The following is an 18,228-nucleotide window of genomic DNA, read 5'->3' as shown; positions in this document are numbered from 1 at the left end:
CGTCGTGGATGAAAAGGAGCTACGTCTCAGTATACAGGCGAGGCCTCCGGAAGGTCTACCAAACGTAGATCTTGCAGCACTCACAAAAGTAATATGGTTTGCACTCCGTTTCAACAAGTTGGTATTATCTGAAGATAAAAGATGCTCTTGAAGACAAACGATGTCATAGTTGCTCGAAAGTTCGTCAATGATGTGCTCTTTTTGACGTGTTCCATTTATATTGTACGAAATAACCGAGAATTTTTGTGACATCATTTTTTCACAGCGGTCGCAATACGAGACTTGAGCACTGGACATAATCGACTATATGAAGTGTGAGAATCGCCGCAGTTTGCACATTTAGGTCTATTTGTACAGGGCGCATCTTTCGAAAAAATGTGATTTTCGGCGCAGCGCGCACATTTTTCCACCTGACTGGTACAATCGTTGATAAAGTGATCAGGAGACCTGCACTTAAAGCAACATCGCGGTACACTTACGAAATCATAAATTCTGAAAATCTCGTAACCTATTTTTACTCCATTCTTCATAGCGTCACGTTTTGCAAACGAATCTGAAAAGTCTAGCTTGATAGTTTGGGACAAACCAATTCGGTTTGCGTCAACGACTCCTGAGTGCATTTTGAATTCGGAAGCATTAAATGACAGCGGGATTCCTTTTATTATTCCAAGGTAACGTTTCTGCAGAATCTTCGTGCCAATACCCGAGACTACAGACTTCACAGACTCACAGAAATCAGAAGCTGTTTATCTCCCACCGGCCGAATACTGGCAACCGAATCATGACCACTTAATTGATCGATAAAGTCTTTGCGGCTTGTCGGATCTCTAATAGATGGTGGCAATTTAGAGACAACAATAGTAGAGTGGTTGTCGGCAGGTTTCGAGGCTTCAGGCTGTGGTAATGGCGGGAAATGATTGGAAAACACATCAAACTGATTAGAAATAGTTTTTAGCTGGATACGCAGCTCGTTTACTCCCGAAAAGAGAGCAAGATAAGCTGTAGCTGGTATCAATGGGACTTCACTAGGGTTTAATATACAAAATACCGGGATGTCATTTTTACTCTTAAAAAGGGCACTAGAAATTCTTGTTACCAATCCAATGAGTCCCCTCCGAAATATATGCGACCAAACTTTCTATAAAAAACCATATATGCCCCTGGGGCCTAACTTACAACCCTTGCCCTGCTGTGGGCGCGGGGGGGTCTTTCTCAAAGACATAATTTCCGGACCCTTCAACTACGATGGACCAAATTGATATCTTCAATTTTTGACTGAATATTATTGGTGAAATGATGGGCGTGGAGACTGCCTGGCTGCTCTCAAATTAGTTTTTACTCTTAAAAAGGGCACTTTAATTTCGAATTTTCAAATCAAATCAGTCACATTTGAAATTTATACGACCACACGTTCCATAAAAACCTTATATGTCCCCAGGACATGACTTAAAAGTGTATCCCCAGGGCACTGGGTGTCAACCTAGAAGCAGTTATATGTTCTTTGGACTATTTGAACAAAATTGCTATTTACTAATTTCAATCAGATGCATTTGGTGAAAAGAGGGGTTGTCCAGGGGGGGGGGTGTAGTTATCCTGCGTCAACTTTGACTCTTAAAAGGGAACTAGAACTTCCAATTTTCAACTAAACGGTCCTCTAAATTTGAACAGCCATCCCTTCAATAAAAACCTTAAATGACCCCGAAGCATAACTTACAGCCCTTGCCCCAAGTCTCTGGTGGTTCGTATTAACTCCAAAAGCCTTGTTATATATCTTTGTACTATCTTGAATAAAATAACTGTTTCAAAATTTCTATTGGATACATGTCAGGATAATACAAGGTGTGGGGGGGGGGGGTAGCTGCCCGCTAATCACGTTTACTCTTAAAGAAGACACTAGGAATTCTGATTACCAATCCAATTAGTCCCCTCCAAAGTATATACGACCAACCTTTCTTTAAAAATATTATATGCCCCAGAGCATAACTTATAACCCTTGCCCTGTTGTTGGGGCAGAGTGTCTTCCCTCCAGATTGATGGGCGCGGGGTTGCTCTCAAATTAGCTTTGACTCTTAAAAAGAGTAATAAAATTTCCCATTTCAAATCAAATAAGTCATATTTAAAGTTTATACGACCACCCATTCCATATAAACCTTATATATCCCTAGGGAATGATTTAAAACTGCATCCCCAGGGCACTAGGGGTTGCGTCAACCCCAGAAGTATTGTTATATTAAGATCCAAGGGCATACTTTCCGGGGGGATATTTTCTGGGGGTGGGGGTAAACGCCGGCCACCAATGCTGCCATTCTCAAACATATGGCCACGAATAACCTTCTATCAAAACACCAACATGGATTCCGACCAGGTAGATCAGTTGAAAGAAATCTGACTGCCTCATACAATTACATAACTGAGCTCCTTGACCAAAGTCTCCCAGTTACACATCTCGACTTCGAAGACAATATAGGTTTCGTGAGCAGTGCGCATGTGGAACTCCAGAAAACGGTCAATGTTTCCTGCACATCAGATAATGCTGGCCTCGTAATCAGCAAGCCCAAAACCTAAGGGGCGAAAAAACGTCTCGAATGACCTAGATATTAAACAGAGGGGTGAAGCCATGGATTCGGTTGAGCAGTTTTGCTACCTTGTTCTATCCTAACTCTAAATGATGCTCAGATATAGGAACTGTACAAATGGAAAAGGCATCGGATGTATTCAAAAATATGAAGAAGTCCCCCTGGAGGGGGCATGGAATCAGCACAAAAACTAAGATGAACCTGTATGAGGCAACCGTCCAATCTGCGATGGCACTCGCCTCTGAAGCCTGGCCTCTAAAACCCAAAGAAACTCGTACCCTTGAATCATTCAAGCGTTGTTGCACGAGGTATATTTTACAAGTCACCCGATGATCTCGCGTATCAAAAGCTGCAAGTTCCGCTAAATTCAAAAGCCAAGTTCCGCTAAAACTTAAAGAAAGGATAATACCCAATCACTGTTTTCGGCAAAGAATGACTACGAATTCTGTAGTGGCAACAGGACTCCTCAATTCGATTAAAAACAGAGTAAACATTGTCATTTATCAAAGATTTCGTAAAATAAAATGTATAAATATATAAATGCAAACAAAAACGATTCGTTGTCAAGTTCTATTGAACTATTTTGTCAAAGTTGTCTTAAAAAAACAGTCTGCTGACTACAGTGGCTTTACTATGGGGAACATGCCAATATAAATTAGTACTTGTCCTAGAAACTACATTTTTATTATGTGTTTGAGCGTCTTAAAATTCGACACCCTATTTTAATACATGATAAATGGAACTAGTGACGTTAAAACAGGCCTAGATTACAAATGCGTGTAGAATGCTGTTTTCGGTTTTCTGTGGGTATTGTGTAACTTAGTGTACTTTTTTTTTATATTTGTGGTGTTTTACTTTGAAGTCCCTAAAAAGCTAAGCATCTTGGGCCAAATAACCAATTTGTGCTTATAAAAGAACGTTTTCTAATACGAGTAATAGAAAAAACAAGTTTTTTAACTGAAAGTAAGGAGCGACATTAAAACTTAAAATGAACAGAAATTACTTCGTATATGAAAGGGGGTGCTCCCTCCTCAACGCCCCGCTCTTTACGCTAAAGTTTGACTCTTTCTCTCAACTCTACCTTTTAAAACAGTAAAAAATCCAATTTTTGTCCAATTTTTAAGTAAAAACGCCATGACAGTGAACATTCAAAGCGCGACTTTTCTCCGCCTGAATTTCGGTACAATGTATCAGAGTTCCTCCAGATTAGTATCCCCGTTCCAACACTAGGGCAGCAGTAACGTCCAAAACGAAAGAGACTTATCTGTCTCAAACCCAAAACTATTACTACATATATCTGCCCTCGCAGTCAAAGAAGGATTAAAATAAAATGAAAGAATCATAGTCCGTAGATTAAGTGAAGTGAGACAAGTTTTGATACGAAAGAATGTGAATCTTTATTTAAATTTTCCACATACAGAACAAATGAAAATTCTCCTTCTTTCGCCAAATTGAAGCCAAGTCGAGCTCACTAAAAAAAAGATAAAATATTACTGTCAATCTACAAAGATTGTCAGCATACAGAAGGCTCTAAGAACTCGCAAATTTGTGAGAAAAGTGTTCAACTTTAGAGTTGGGCTAAATATTAGCCAACTGAATAACAAAACAACTAAAAAAGTTGACAATTATCATTACCAGAAGCAAATTGTAGTGATAAACAGCACAATATGTATTAATTAGGAACAAGTAGTATTGAAACATTTAAGTAAATGGTTCGAAAATATTTATTCAATATCTCGCACTCCTTAATAAAAGAGACCAAAACCCCTCACTTTTCGTTCAAATAAAATAAAGTTTAGCGGACAAATAATTAATAATTACGAAAAGCCTAAAACGTCCCCAGGTCATAGTGGAAATTGACGTAAAATTTAATTTTTGATCTGTATATAAACATTTACACTTCTAAGGAGCGTACAGCACAAAGGAGTAGACAGGAAAAGGAAAACTATTTTGAAAATAGGTCACTTTAATATACTCATCGACAAACCACCCTCCCCCTCATAGCATCTAATATATATCCACTGCAAGTGATTAACAGATGCATTTTCAGAGCAATCAATATTTCAGTACCTAGTGGTTACGCTAAACAAGTAAATAAGGCACATCTTAGTGTCAATTCTCATTGTTTTGGCGCAATCACTCTCATGCCATTCAATTCAAGTTGCACTGTATGGTGAGTGTAATAACAAATAGCTCACAATTTTAAAACAGAGTACAGAGTAAAGAAAACGTGCAAAAACGACAAAGAATTCCATGCTAGATAGACTAGAAGTACAAACCAGATATCAGCCAGAGAGAAGAGAATTTACTTTCCCTAAAAATAGTAACAGAGGTAAAGAAATGGAAAAGGAAGAATTAGAAAAAGAACGATTATTTAAAGCTCCAAATTCCAACGAAAAGATGAAGTATTTAATAGATCATTGAATAGCGCCATATCAGATACTTAAGTACCTGGCACCGTGAATACAGAATTGAAAAAAAAACTTATTGTCTCATTTCAGATATTTGACTTATTTTTTTTTTAGTGATTTTCTTCTTTTTTTGGGGAGGGGCCAGATGTTTCGTATTTTATTAATTTCTACTATTTAGGTTCTAAAGTTTTCCGATTCACATGCTCTCATGGGACATTTCTTTTCAAATGATCATTTAATGGTTTTTTTTTATTACCACTAAGGATGGACAAGTCAAGTACAAATTTGGCAGAAATATTCAAATATTGTCTAGATTTGATGACTGCGCTAAAAAAAAAGAAAGAAAAAAGGAATAAGAATAGAAAATCATTAGCTTAGAAAGAGCGTCAATGATGAGCAGTCCCTATCTATAGAGCACTGGGATTCAATCTAAAGCCTGAATTGTAAACGATTTAACGTCAATTCTTCACCCAAAGTATTAATACTCCCTTCCATAAACAAATTCTACAGGTATCTCAACTGGTATCAACAGGTATCTACAGGTATATGCCATCAAAGTTACTATAGAAATTTACACTAACAAATTTCTTCAACAATAAGAATAGGTGAGACAATGCTATATGATATATAGGTTAGTTAGATAATAAAGTTAGACAATATAAGTTGGATAATATAGAAACTGAATTAACAAAAACACTCTAGATCTTCGAAACAACTCATTGTTTGTTCCATTGTAGCTTAGACCATATAGGTTTAATGAACACAAAAAATTTAATTCAATGATTTTCCATTATAAATGCCAACCATTATATATTGAATAGTGATGGTACTTGAAAAAACGAAGATGGAAAATCTTGCATTATAGAAAAGAAAAAAGAAGAAAAAAGACCGACGGGTACTAACTTGGAAAAGAATACATAAGAAGGAAATGTTTAGGAAAAAAGATGCTATAATTTCGAACAATAAAATAGGTACATCTACGTAAACGTAAAAAACGTCTACGTAAAATAGGATTACGTCTACGACGGCAACACTAACAAACCAAAAAAGTTTTATAAGCATTGAATACGTTTTATTCCCGAGTCAAATTTTATCAGTTAATCATTTTACCACCTTATGATAAACTGTCTTTTCAAATACTTCCAAGAATGTCAAGTAAGAGCCCACTACCGATAAACGCATTTCTTTAATTTATAAAATTCACACTTACTATTAAATGCTCCCATAAGAACTAATAGAACATAGATAATCAAAACGTCGGAATTTATCAGTCAAAATGTCAACATGATAGCTGTCTTTCAACTTTGTAACGTTCTATATCGGAATTCTCATGCTTATTAAATAATTAAAATTGTTGTAACTTTGAGAAAAACAACCGTTCCTCCAGTGGATTTTAGGCACTTGTGAGTACTTCTGAAGTCAACACAGGAGACTTAAGCCGGATTAGAACAAGACAACCAGAAGTCTCTGGGACCTGCAGTCGAACAGAGACTTTGGACGAGCCTGGGTCCAATTTAGACTCTACATAGATTTGCACACTTTGTCATGCTCTTTTACCAAGAAGGGTCAACGTCCTCCACAAGCCATCTAAAGCCTGGTACCTCCTACTCATTATATATTCTTCCCTGCAAATTTGAGAGAGAGGGGAAAAGAGAGAATCATACAGAATACTATAGTGATTAAATATTAAAAAGTGTGCATTACCTTCTTGCCAGAAGCAGCTCCAACCTTGGCTTTCTTGGTACCGCGTACTTTCTTCATTCTGTTTTTTCTTTCCTTTCGCTGTTTCCTTGACAGCTTCTTCTTCTCAAACATTCCCTTCTACAATTAGATTGAATGAAAGTTAGACATCTCTTAGAATAATTACAATCTCTTTTTTAACAGGTAACAGAACAGATAAAGAATTTACTCAATTGAGCCAAGTTTTTCAGAAATTTATTACATACTTAGGATGTTTATTTGATAAGATTTTACAACAAGTTTTCAATTGAACACACAGGTCCAAGTGTCAAATATCTTGTCATTTTAATTATTCCACTGATCATGAGAACGTAGTCTAAAGACCATTAGAAACTTTAAAAAACAAAAGCCAACAACAATTGTTTTTCAACGTTGCAACGTTCCAGGTCAGTATACTCATATTATATAAATATTATTTAGCCTCCTTCCAATGGTCCTTCCAATGCAGGTCAGCAACTAATAACTTCTTCTCAAGTCTACACAATATTCTACAATGACTGAGCATATTGGAAAGAATCCAGGGAAAATTCTATTCCAGGAAAAGACACAGGTTTTTTCGTTGGATCTTGATAATGGATGGTTATCTTTTTGTTTTTTAGTTCCTCGTCAGCTCCATTAGGCCGGTACAAGAATATTCAACAATTCTGTCCACCTTTTTTTGGGCATTTTTTCTCTACCTTAGAACCGAGCAGCAAGAAGTCCCAGGAATGACAACTTACCTTTTTGTACCTTTCCTCCTCCTCCCCCTTAACGTGGCACAGTTTTGAATTTTTTTTTTTACAGCAGTAACATCACTGTTGAAAACTTAGGAATACAGCGTATATACTCTTACATACATCAAAAGAATCTGTTTTGATTTATTCGTTCTTTCAATCCTTTTAAGATAAAGTTAACAAATATCTAAAAGAGGCTCAAGATAACTACGTATTTCTTAATGACGACTTTTTTTTTCAGATGTTATGTCAGTTTTTTTTTTTACTTCTGTATATCTTATGGGCAGTTGTAGGTTCACAGTTTCTTTCTTCTTTTCTTTTTTTCTTATTTTTGACAAATGATATCTTAATGTGGAAATTTGTTTTTCATATATAGAATATGACGAATATTACCATTTATTGGAATTATGGTGATAGTTTTTAAAAAAAATTGTGATAACGAACTGCAAGTGAGGAGCAAATCGACCAAATGATAAACTAAACTCTAAAAAAGGAACTCTGATAACCTGATACTTTGAGAATCTGTCCTGATTCCGAATACACAAAATTTATTAGAAAGATTTTAGAAGATGGAGAAAAGCAGCCAAAAGTGAATGAGACCTTGGCGAAAATAAAACCATCAAATTCAACCCATTACAACCCAGTCAACCCTTACATGCAAAAATAGGCTTTTTCCCCCTTTCAACCAGACGTCATTATACCAAGTCACTGTTAAACATCAGAAGAGGACCCACTCAAGCGGAAAGTTAGAAGTTCCAATGTTATATGAAAGCATTTGAAGAAGTGGCACTAGAAGCCTCATTTTTCTGCAAGAGATCATTTAGATCAAATATAATAAGGGGATTCACTTCCTTCCAACTGTTAATTTGGAAGAATTTATTTCAGACTACTTGTCCCATGTGAATGCTGAGGGACTGACAGTATCCCTCTTATAGCAGAAATCATTAGAAATTAAAGCAAAATATTGCATTAACATACTGTACTTATCTGTACAGAGCTACACATAACAAAGATGAAGGTAACAGATAAATGACGCATACTTTGTAATTCCTAGAAAAGAGATATTTGACAATATTGTATAACATGAAATTATCCAATAAAAAGTAAAAAAAAAATCATATTGAGTTACAAAGGAGGTACATAGTCTCAGCCGCACGGTACATTTTCATCAGCAAAATTCAAAAGACCTCATAACTTCTTTGTCTGCTATTTCCACTGTCTAGTAAGGAAAAGCAGACAAATACATCATTCAGTCCTTGAAAATTACCATCATATGACAGTACTTCATCATCGACCACACCCTTGATCAAAGCCCACAAGCATAAAATTTTCTTCTGGGCAATAGAAAAAGACTTACTCTTTGCAGTCTGTATTTTGGTTCAAATTTCTTTGCAAAGTCGAGTGTGTCGTATATCAGAGCAAAACCAGTGGATTTTCCACCACCAAAATTTGTCCTAAATCCAAAGGAAAAGACTACATCAGGAGTGGTTTTATACATTTTGGCGAGTTTCTCGCAAATTTCAGTTTTTGGTACACTCGAACGGCCAGGATGAAGAACATCGACAACCTAAAGGAAAATCAAATTTAAACACTATTATTTAACTTCGTCTGTTTAAGAAATTAACTTTCAGAAATTACATAGTTGGACAGTATGAAATTTATAAAACACAAGTAATACCACATTTACAGGTTGTTTTAAACAAAAATAAGGATAACCTTGATATGAAATCTTACATATAAGATTTTCTTAGCACAAAGTATAAAATCAAACTGTTATGGTGGGACGCAATATGAAGATTTCCTTAAAAGATATACTATACACTGAAAAGAGAAAAGCTGACTATTTTTTTAATCATTCAAGAAATACTTCCAATGCCATAATAGTCCCAGATGCTTTAATTTTCAGTATTAAAAATCTTCGATTTTTCTAGGTAGCAGAGTTTTCTTTTATGCTCCTCAGTGCTTTTAGAGATAGCTTTTTTCGTGATTTAGAACTGTTAGGATATTAAGGAGCATTGACCATAGGAGAAAAAAGGGAGCGGGGAAGTGTCTGAAATAGCCAAAACAGTACCGTCGTTTTGGGCATAAAGTGGCAAGTAAAATCAATACTAAGATCTAAATTTGGTAACTTCTCCTAAATTTTCTGATTCTTCTGATCACCTATTGTCTGTTTTACTATTCTTTTCAAACTTGACACAAAAATAAGGTGCTATGTAATGACTATGAGTTAACAATAGCTAGATACTTCCTTTTAAAACCAAGACCAACTTCTTTGGAAGATCCTTTATTTATTATTTTTCATCAGCTCAAAAGAAGACAGAAAGCACATTCTTATGATGTTATTTACACAGATTTGTGACAGATTAGCATTCAGTCATAACACAGTTGCTCAATCCAACACAGTTTTCCACAACATTTTTTGTTTTAAGGTAAAAGATAATCAGTAAATCACTGGCATCTGTGTTTTTGTACTGAGAAATCATAGTCAGATTTAATAATTAAAAACTTCACGATTTCAAAACAGCCGAAAGGATTATTACATCCTGCTTTCTAACAATACACAATGTAAAAAACGTAAATCTAAGGAGAGCACTAAACAGAAGTAAAATTTACGAAAATGAGACAAAGAAGAAGACACGTTTTTCAAACACATAAAGAACACAATTAAAAAAAGAACTTTTTTTTGCTCTAACAGGGTTAAAAACTTACTAAAATCTGATTACTATGCTCCATAATAGTCTTGCCATTCAGGGAAAACATTTCTATTTTATATTCATTACATGCTTCCATGGTATCCCCAGATAGATTTTTTTAAACAATGTGAGACTTGCTTGCACTTTTTACTGATTTTAGGCTTGATATTGAGTTTATGAGTGATCTAAGTTTGATATTTTTAAGCTTGAACAATAATCTTTTGCATAACATTCAAGGTTATAAGGGTAATTCTTTCAAGTCTACATTACCAATTCTGTTTTGTTTTTTTTCATTCCAGCCAGTTCTGACGTTTATCATTTCCAAAAAAATATTATACAATACATAAATGACATCTACAACAGTATGAACCAAACTTTTTTTTTTACTGAAGTTGAGCATTTTTAATCATGAGATCCCAAATGTGCACAATATTTGAAAAGTTTTCTTATTATCAGCTTTAAAATTCACTCACTTGCTTCAAAAGCTATATATTCTTTTACAAACAATTTATAATAACCAGTCATCTATTTGCATCATATGATACAAAATGAAATAATTTGAAACCAAGATAGAATTCAAAATAAAAAGAATTTAGGAAAAATTGAAATCTAATTAGGAAAAAATGACAAACCATTTGTTTTCTGCATAGCAGCCTGTTGGTCAGGAACTTCCTTGTTCTGATTGTGGCAGTAGTCTCGTTGGTCTGAAATATTACACATCAAATTAATTAACAGCATACACCCATCCAAGAAAATTACATTTTAATTCCACTTTTCAGCTTATTGTCCTTGCCAGCAAAATTGTCCTAGCCAAATTGACTAGAAATTTTTTACTCTGCCCTTGCACAACATATATTCAATTACCCAGGCCATACTGTTTTATTTAACCAAGCTAGCAAAATTTTGCCAGACAAAGGTATTGTACAGCACTACAGAGAAGCTGTTGACATTTATAAATACCAACATTTAGGTCTAACTCTGAACAGAAATTCAGGTGATTTAAGAATAAATGAGTTGTATTTTAGTTTTTTCAAAAGAGAAGCTGATACTTTAGTAATCCCTGAAATAAACTTTGAACCCTCTTCCCAATTCATAATCAACTACGTCAACAACTCCTTAGGTCTCAAAGGGTATCCACAGGAAATGCAATGGTTAAATCAGAAATTAGGTGACCTAGTTCTCCAATTTATTTATTACTAATTTATTTGTTTGAGTAAATAAACTTATCTCACTTTATGGTTGTTAGGTATTTGATTTTAATTCTTATATTTTTTATTGAACTTTATTTATCTTTAATTTTTTGGTTGTTTTTTTATTGGCTTTCCATGTTTGTTTTTTGTTTTTGTTCTTCAGCATTTTCCTTGATTACATTATTTTATTCATGCTGAAGAAGAGAGGCAGTTGTTCTCTCAAAATATTCACTTTATATATTTCTTAAGCATTTTAGTTTTGCCTTATGTGGTTCAAGAAATTCTCTAAGACTATCCTAAAGAGGACAAACAATCAACTTTAAAACTACAAACAGATGGGTACTTTACTGATGATAGTTTAACAAACTTAAACACCAACAATAGTTTTAAAAAAAGAAGCTTATTTATGACACCAATTAATGCAGAGTTTTTAGACCTCTTTTTTTTCTTTTTGGCTTTTAGCCCAATTTCATCTCTCTAAGAACCTTTCTTGATATACTCTTGTCCAAAATATAAAAAAATATGGCACAGCTGGCACTTAACTTCTATAAGACTTATAACTGTCATAAGATTGCATTTCAGCTGATAAGGCAGAGGCAGACATATAAACTATCTTGTCTGCATAGCTATAAACTATCTTGTCTGCATAGCAGCCTACATAAAAAAAAACCATAAAGCACCTATATAAAAAAACGCTAAGATCTTCTTCTTCATGGATCCTAGTAACTAATAAAATTAAATTCCTTCATTAAACAAGAATAAAAATTTACAGGAATTTCTACTGTTGGCTATATGGAAACATTCACTTTGTAATCAGCTGCCCCAGTTCTTACCTCAAGCATCGGATAAATGATAACTTTCTGAATATTAATTACCTTAAATTGCATGTCCAGTGAGATAAGATGGTGCTGAGCCTCCTGTAGAAAATTTTGCTGGTGGTGTTCCTAGGTTATAATCTGATATCCCAGTTTAGCCTCCATTCAGCATTGGCCCAGTCTTTATCAACTCCTTTCTTGAAGGCTTCTAGAGTAAGAGACTGAACAGTAGTTTCTTGGTGTGTCTTCTTGTAGTGGTTGAGAAGGACAAAGAGAAAACATGATTTAAGAGGTCAAATTCTAGCAACCTATGAGTTGTTATTATGTCTCCTCCTATCCTGCAGTATACTAAAGTTGGGAGTTAGAGTGAATTGAGAGATCATCCTCATAGGATTTATCTTGCAATGCAGGGATAAGCTTTGTCAACCTTCTTTGAACACTCTCTAGTACCTTCACATCCATCTTATAGTGGGGACAAGTCATTGGCAACAATGAGCTCCAGAGCCTTCTCCTCAGCATCACCTATGTGATATGAATGTTTTAAATTTTTGCATACAAGATGCAGACCTATACATTTTGAGACATTGAACTGTAGACACCAGTACAATAATATTCTGGATAGTATGTTCAGATCTTCTTGCATAGTCAACTGATTTAGGTTTTTTGAGCCAGTCCTAGGAGCTTTCAGCCATCAGCATATAGCATCAAAGGATTCTTTAGGTTGGCTGTACAGTCATTGATGTATATGCTGAATAATGTGGGCTGCAAGATGGTACCCTATGGCACTGACAGGTAGCAGTTCAGGATAGAAGGCATTTCCATTGTATATCAACACATTCTGAGTCCTGCCAGTTAGAAAGGCATCTATCCAGGCTATTATATTTTTGTGCACTCCATATGCATTTCATTAGAAAGGTAGTAATTGGTGTTGAACTTTGTCAAAGGCTTTGGCTTAGTCAAGCAATATTACATCCACCAGTTGCCAAATATGTAAGTTTATCACAAATAAGTCAAGTAAAAAGGGTTGCTGTTGGTGCCTGAATTGTGTTGGTTGGTTTACAATCTGTATCAGAAGGCTGTCATCAAGGGAATTCGTGGTGATATAAGATGGGCTCCTTCAACCCTATCAGCATCAGGCATGTTGAAATTACTAAACAGAAAAGCAGTTGAATGCTCAAGTGAACTAATTTAACTAACATATGCATTAAAAAAAAAAAAATAATAATAATAATGAATTCAATTCTTAATTAAAAAGACCTCTAAGAAGTTATCCACTTTTTGGTAGCAAAGATCACAAAAGAAAAACATGGATAGACAGAAACAAATAATAAGCTAAAACATATGGCCCCAAACAGCTTAAGAAGGCTTAACCTATCTTTAGGAATAAACAGATTATTTTTGTTTGAACATTAAATTTTCATCAAACAGTTTGTGGAAACAAACTGTAAGTAAGGAGCAATGCAGCTCAATAGTAACCAAAACTCTAAAAGAGAGTCTTGGTAACAATGAGTACATCAAAAGAATTGATTTTTGATACTTATTCATAATACATAATATTCTCCAAGTTTAATTTTACCCATCAAAAGTTATGGGCTTGAGAAAATTTGCCCAATTTTAGAAAAAGGGAGGAAACACCACCAAAACCATAAGTGATCTGAATGAAAATCACACCATCAAGATCAGAATATCAGAGAATCTCACTGTGGAGATTTCAAGCTCCTATAAACAAAACATGAGATTTTGTATTTTTTGCCAGAAGTAGGATCACAGATGCATGTATGTTTTCCTAGGGGTGATTGTGTCAAACCAGTTACCCTAGAAGATTTGGAGGGGGCTCATTTTATAAGAAATCAAAGGTTCCATTGCCCTTTTTAAGTAACCAAAAATATTTGAAGGCTGCAAGTCCCCCCCCCCTCTTCCATGCCCATTCTTCCCAAAGTTGTCCCATCAGAATTTTGAGATAGCCATTTTGTTGAGCAATTTGAAAATTCTAATAACTATGTCTTTGAGGATGACTTAACCCACCACAGCCCCCAGGGGAAGGGATACAAGCTATGAATTCATAATTTCTTGGTATGAATACACCCAAGATGGATCCAGGAGGCAAAAATGTTTTCACTTTGTCATGCTTGGTATTTTGAACAAAAATAGATGACCATGGAGGAATGTTAGCAGTGGGAGCCTGTTAAGAGTTGTGATAATAGCTTTTGAATTCTTGTCAGCTTTAAGGTTTTCAACACCAACTGGTTCTTCTTTTGGGAGGGAAAGAGGGAAAATTTTGCATTTTTTGTTGTACAGTCACTAGAATCCTACAGCTAGCCTAGCAAAACCTCTACTTATTTTCAAAACAAAAGAGGTAAAGAAAATAATTACAGCCAAGTCACCTTATCTAGGACAGCAGCATTTATCACATCCCTGGAAGAGTGCAAATTGTCTTGATTTTACTTTTCTTGAGTATAAAGTAAACTGGAAAAAACTTAATTATCTCAGGGAAGACTCATTTTGGTAAAATTCTAGTTTAGGGGTAAATATTTTGCTATTCATATTATTGACTTACAAATAAAGCAAGTATACCACTTGATGCCTTTTTTATGCTTTTTATAAATATAATAATTACTTCTCTTGCAAATTCAAATTTAAGCCCTTTTGAACCCTTGAAAACAACCAAAAAATTTCTAGTTTATGGGTGTAAAAAGCCTTAGACTATGGATTTCAAACTTACTATTCAATTATAAATCTATTTTTTATAGTTTGATAGTCCATAAGCATTGTTTTATCACAATTAAGTTGGATAAAATATTGGAAACAAGTTCTCTATTAATTGATCTGCCATGTTTATTCTGTCAGCTTTGATATTATTTGACATATAGGTGAAATGGCAGTTTTCAAGCAGCCTAACAGAACAAGAAGAAAACATGGCACATTTATTTTGATTTCTTTTTTAATCAACTTAATCTTGACAAATCAATGTTTGTGAATTATACAACTTTTACAAAATGGATTTATAATGAAATAACAAGTTTGAAACAAACATCATAACCCATTTGAATTTCTGAAAAAAAAGAGAATGAAATATTATTTTTAAAGGTCCTAAAAGGGCTTAAAATTGAATTTGAAAGACAAGCAATTATTATATTCAGAAAAAAAAACAGAAAAATGGCGTCTAGTGATATATTCAATTTATTTGTAGGTTAATAATACAAACAAAAAAAATATTTACCTATTTAGGTACTTTCTGCAGTAAAATTTTATTTTAGTGCCTTTTGCTATCTTGGAAAGGGGTTAGGTTAGGAGAAAGAAACTTTTGGAGATGGTTCTACAGGCTAAAGTATATCCAGGGAAGGTATTTTAAAGTACTCACCTATACTCCTTCTCCCTCTAGAGGGCTCTGAAATTTGCCTACATGACAAGTCTATACCCATTGAAATTTAGACAGTTTACCTTAATTTTCAGTTACCAGTTGCTTTTTCTCTGTCTTTAGTTCTCAAAATGCAATTCCTGTTACTTGAGAAGAATTCTGAGCCATATCAATATTTTTTTTTTGCAAAATTTAGGAAATGTATTTGCATGTCTTAAAAATCTTATAAATTGGGATTGAGCAAAGTTGTGAAGCTGCAAAACAATTTGTTGCACTTCATTCAAGCAGAAGATCTATTTTGCAAGGTTTCACTTTTATAGTACACATATTTTTAAAGGTCACCAAAGGTCAAGACCCTCTAGAGGGAAAGGGAGTGGAGGTAGGTACTTCAAAATACCTTCCAAGGATATACTTTAGCCTGTAGACTCATCCCTGAATGTTTCATTTTCCTAACCTAACCCATTTCCAAGATAGCAAGAAGTCACTAAACTAGAATGTTACCCTTTCCTTTATTTTGGAAAGGGGCTAGGTTAGAAAATAATAAAACTTTCATTAAAGTCTGGGGCTAAAAACATACTCTGGGAAGGTATTGCCAAATTTCCATGTTGACCCTCTTCTGACTTCAAAGTCTTAGAGATTTGCCTACTTGACAGGACTATATCTTCTGGAATTTTGACAAAACAATAATTTACCTTTAATTTTAGTTATTAATTTCTTTGTCTCTGGTTTAGTTCTGAAAATGTAATCCCTATTATTAGAGTAGAATTTTAAGCCATGTCAATGTGTCTTTTCTAAATTTAGGATAAGTAGTTACAGATCTTTATAACATTATAAATTGGGATTGGACAAAGTTGTGAAGCTGAAAACAGTTTTGTTCCAAGAAGATCTGTTTAGTAAAGCTTCACTTTCATAACACAAAGATTTGTAAATGTCATCAAAGGGGCCATCTAGAGAGAGAATGAGTGGAGATAGTTTCATCAAAATACCTTCCCATGACACACTTCAAAATGTAGACTTACCCCTGAGAGTATCATTATCCTGACCTGCCCCCTTTCCAAGACAGAAAAAAGTAGCTTAACTAAGCTTTTACTTTGACTACTCTCAACCATAAATTGGATAAACTAGGATACCAAACCCTATGAGAATTAAATGAGCAGACCAAAAATTTACTACCAAGATTAAAGCTAGGAATGTAACACAGAAACAGTTTGAACAAAAATTGAAATATAGCTAGAAAGTATAACTATCCAGAATGAGTTGGAAATCATATTGAATTACTGCACAAATACTTAAATGGCAATGATTGAAACAGATAAACACACCATTTTCAGTGATCTACTACTTTTAATCGGTTTTTCTTCTGTGACATATATTTCCTGTTCTTCTTAAAAAGAGAACCGTCTAGCATACATGATTGCCACTCGGCGAAAAATTGGTTGTACTAGTCAGATCAGAACTATGAAAGATACCATTCTGAAAAAAAGAACTAGCCTACCTTCCAAATTTTTTAGCACGAGTCGCTCTCCACACATTATGCGGACCTGATTGCATGGATTCCCCTTAGGTCTTATGAATATCAAGAACTGTTTTTTTTTATTTCATATGTGTCTGAGATAGGTTTCTCTTGTTTACGTTCTCTTATTCTACTGTTCTCATGGATTTCTCGTTTCTGTGTTGGTGCAAAAACAGTCAATGAATGTTAAAGCCTCACTTGTAAATGAGCACAGTGAGCAATAAAATAATCAAAATATGGCCTTGGTTGAAAAAGTTTAAAAATGTATTTGGCTTCTTGGAAATATGCTAATCATAAAATTGTTGATCTGAGCTAAGGATTTCATCTACATTTGAAAACAAAAAAAAAGATCAAAGACATTATCCCCCAAGTATTGAGTACAAAAAATTCAAAAAACAAATCAAAACTGTTGTAGCTTTTTCAATGCTGTCATATTTCCATGCTGATCGAAGACATTATCCCCCAAGTATTGAGTATAAAAAATTCAAAAAACAAATCAAAACTGTTGTAGTTTTTCAATGCTATCATATTTCCATGCAGTTCAAATCTTATGTTAATACATGATGATGTGAGGTCGTTTGTGAATGAAGAACAATTTTAAGGAAAGGGTCATTTTATACTCCCCTAAATTCCAAAATTAAAATAAAAAAAGAAAACTTGCAATGAAATGCGCTGTTAACTAGAGCGATGGGCGCAGTTAAGGTGAGTGGGACTACCCTCAAAGTTCTAAGGTGTTGGTGCACAGCGCCGAAACCTTGAAATTTAACTTATGTTTTTAATTTATTTAGCTTATACGTCAGCATTTGTTAGCACACTGGAAAATTTTGTCAGCTTTATCCTTATATCCCCCAAAACTCAAATTCCGAGCTGCGCCCCCAACTAAAGCACATGAATGGAATGACCGAGGGAATAACAAATAACAGCTCAAGACGTAAGATGGATTCTAAAAGTGAATAATCTTAATAGGCGTATAAAAGCAAAATAAAATCTGTAAAGGGGAAATTTTTTATTGTTCTGTGTTAACTCAAATCAATTATCAAAGTATGCAAGAAATCAAGAGGACTGCTGCAAATGAGAGAATAAGCTCTTTAAAAAACCTTGTAAATTTTTAGGGAGCCTAGGCCCCGCCCCTTTAAATATGCCACTGTCTACTCTGTCTGCAAGTCTTATTCCTGTTTTCTGTTTAGAAATCAATCTCGATAGACTTTTACAAAGTTAC

General features: G+C 34.5%; 1 protein-coding gene across 2 annotated transcripts; it reads right to left on the bottom strand.

The window, feature by feature from the left end:
• Nucleotides 1-3,948: 3,948 nt before the first annotated feature.
• On the bottom strand, nt 3,949-16,951 carry LOC136036138 (small ribosomal subunit protein eS24-like). 2 transcript variants are annotated; one of them, XM_065718167.1, is made up of 6 exons: nt 16,819-16,951; nt 10,766-10,837; nt 8,798-9,007; nt 6,692-6,808; nt 4,856-4,890; nt 3,949-4,047 (listed from the first exon to the last, which is right to left on the bottom strand). In XM_065718167.1, exons 1-5 carry the CDS (start codon nt 16,819-16,821, stop codon nt 4,882-4,884), a joined length of 411 nt encoding a protein of 136 aa, XP_065574239.1. In that variant the 5' UTR covers nt 16,822-16,951; the 3' UTR covers nt 3,949-4,047; nt 4,856-4,881. The 2 variants fall into 2 exon arrangements, with proteins under 2 accessions (XP_065574239.1, XP_065574240.1); XM_065718168.1 differs by lacking the exon at nt 4,856-4,890.
• Between the last annotated feature and the right edge of the window lie 1,277 nt (nt 16,952-18,228).

This window comes from Artemia franciscana, chromosome 15, assembly GCF_032884065.1.
Source record: "Artemia franciscana chromosome 15, ASM3288406v1, whole genome shotgun sequence".
NCBI classification, from domain to species: Eukaryota; Metazoa; Arthropoda; class Branchiopoda; order Anostraca; family Artemiidae; genus Artemia; species Artemia franciscana.
Note: the sequence above shows the minus strand (reverse complement) of the source record. Positions and strands in the feature narration are given on the sequence as shown.

What these genes read in the sequence shown, in the direction of transcription:
- LOC136036138 (XM_065718167.1), bottom strand. An exon ending in TGCTATGCAGAAAACAAATG is followed by an intron (nt 9,008 to 10,765) that starts GTTTGTCATTTT and finishes ATTTTCCTTTAG; the next exon opens with GTTGTCGATGTTCTTCATCC. An exon ending in CAAAATACAGACTGCAAAGA is followed by an intron (nt 6,809 to 8,797) that starts GTAAGTCTTTTT and finishes ATCTAATTGTAG; the next exon opens with AAGGGAATGTTTGAGAAGAA.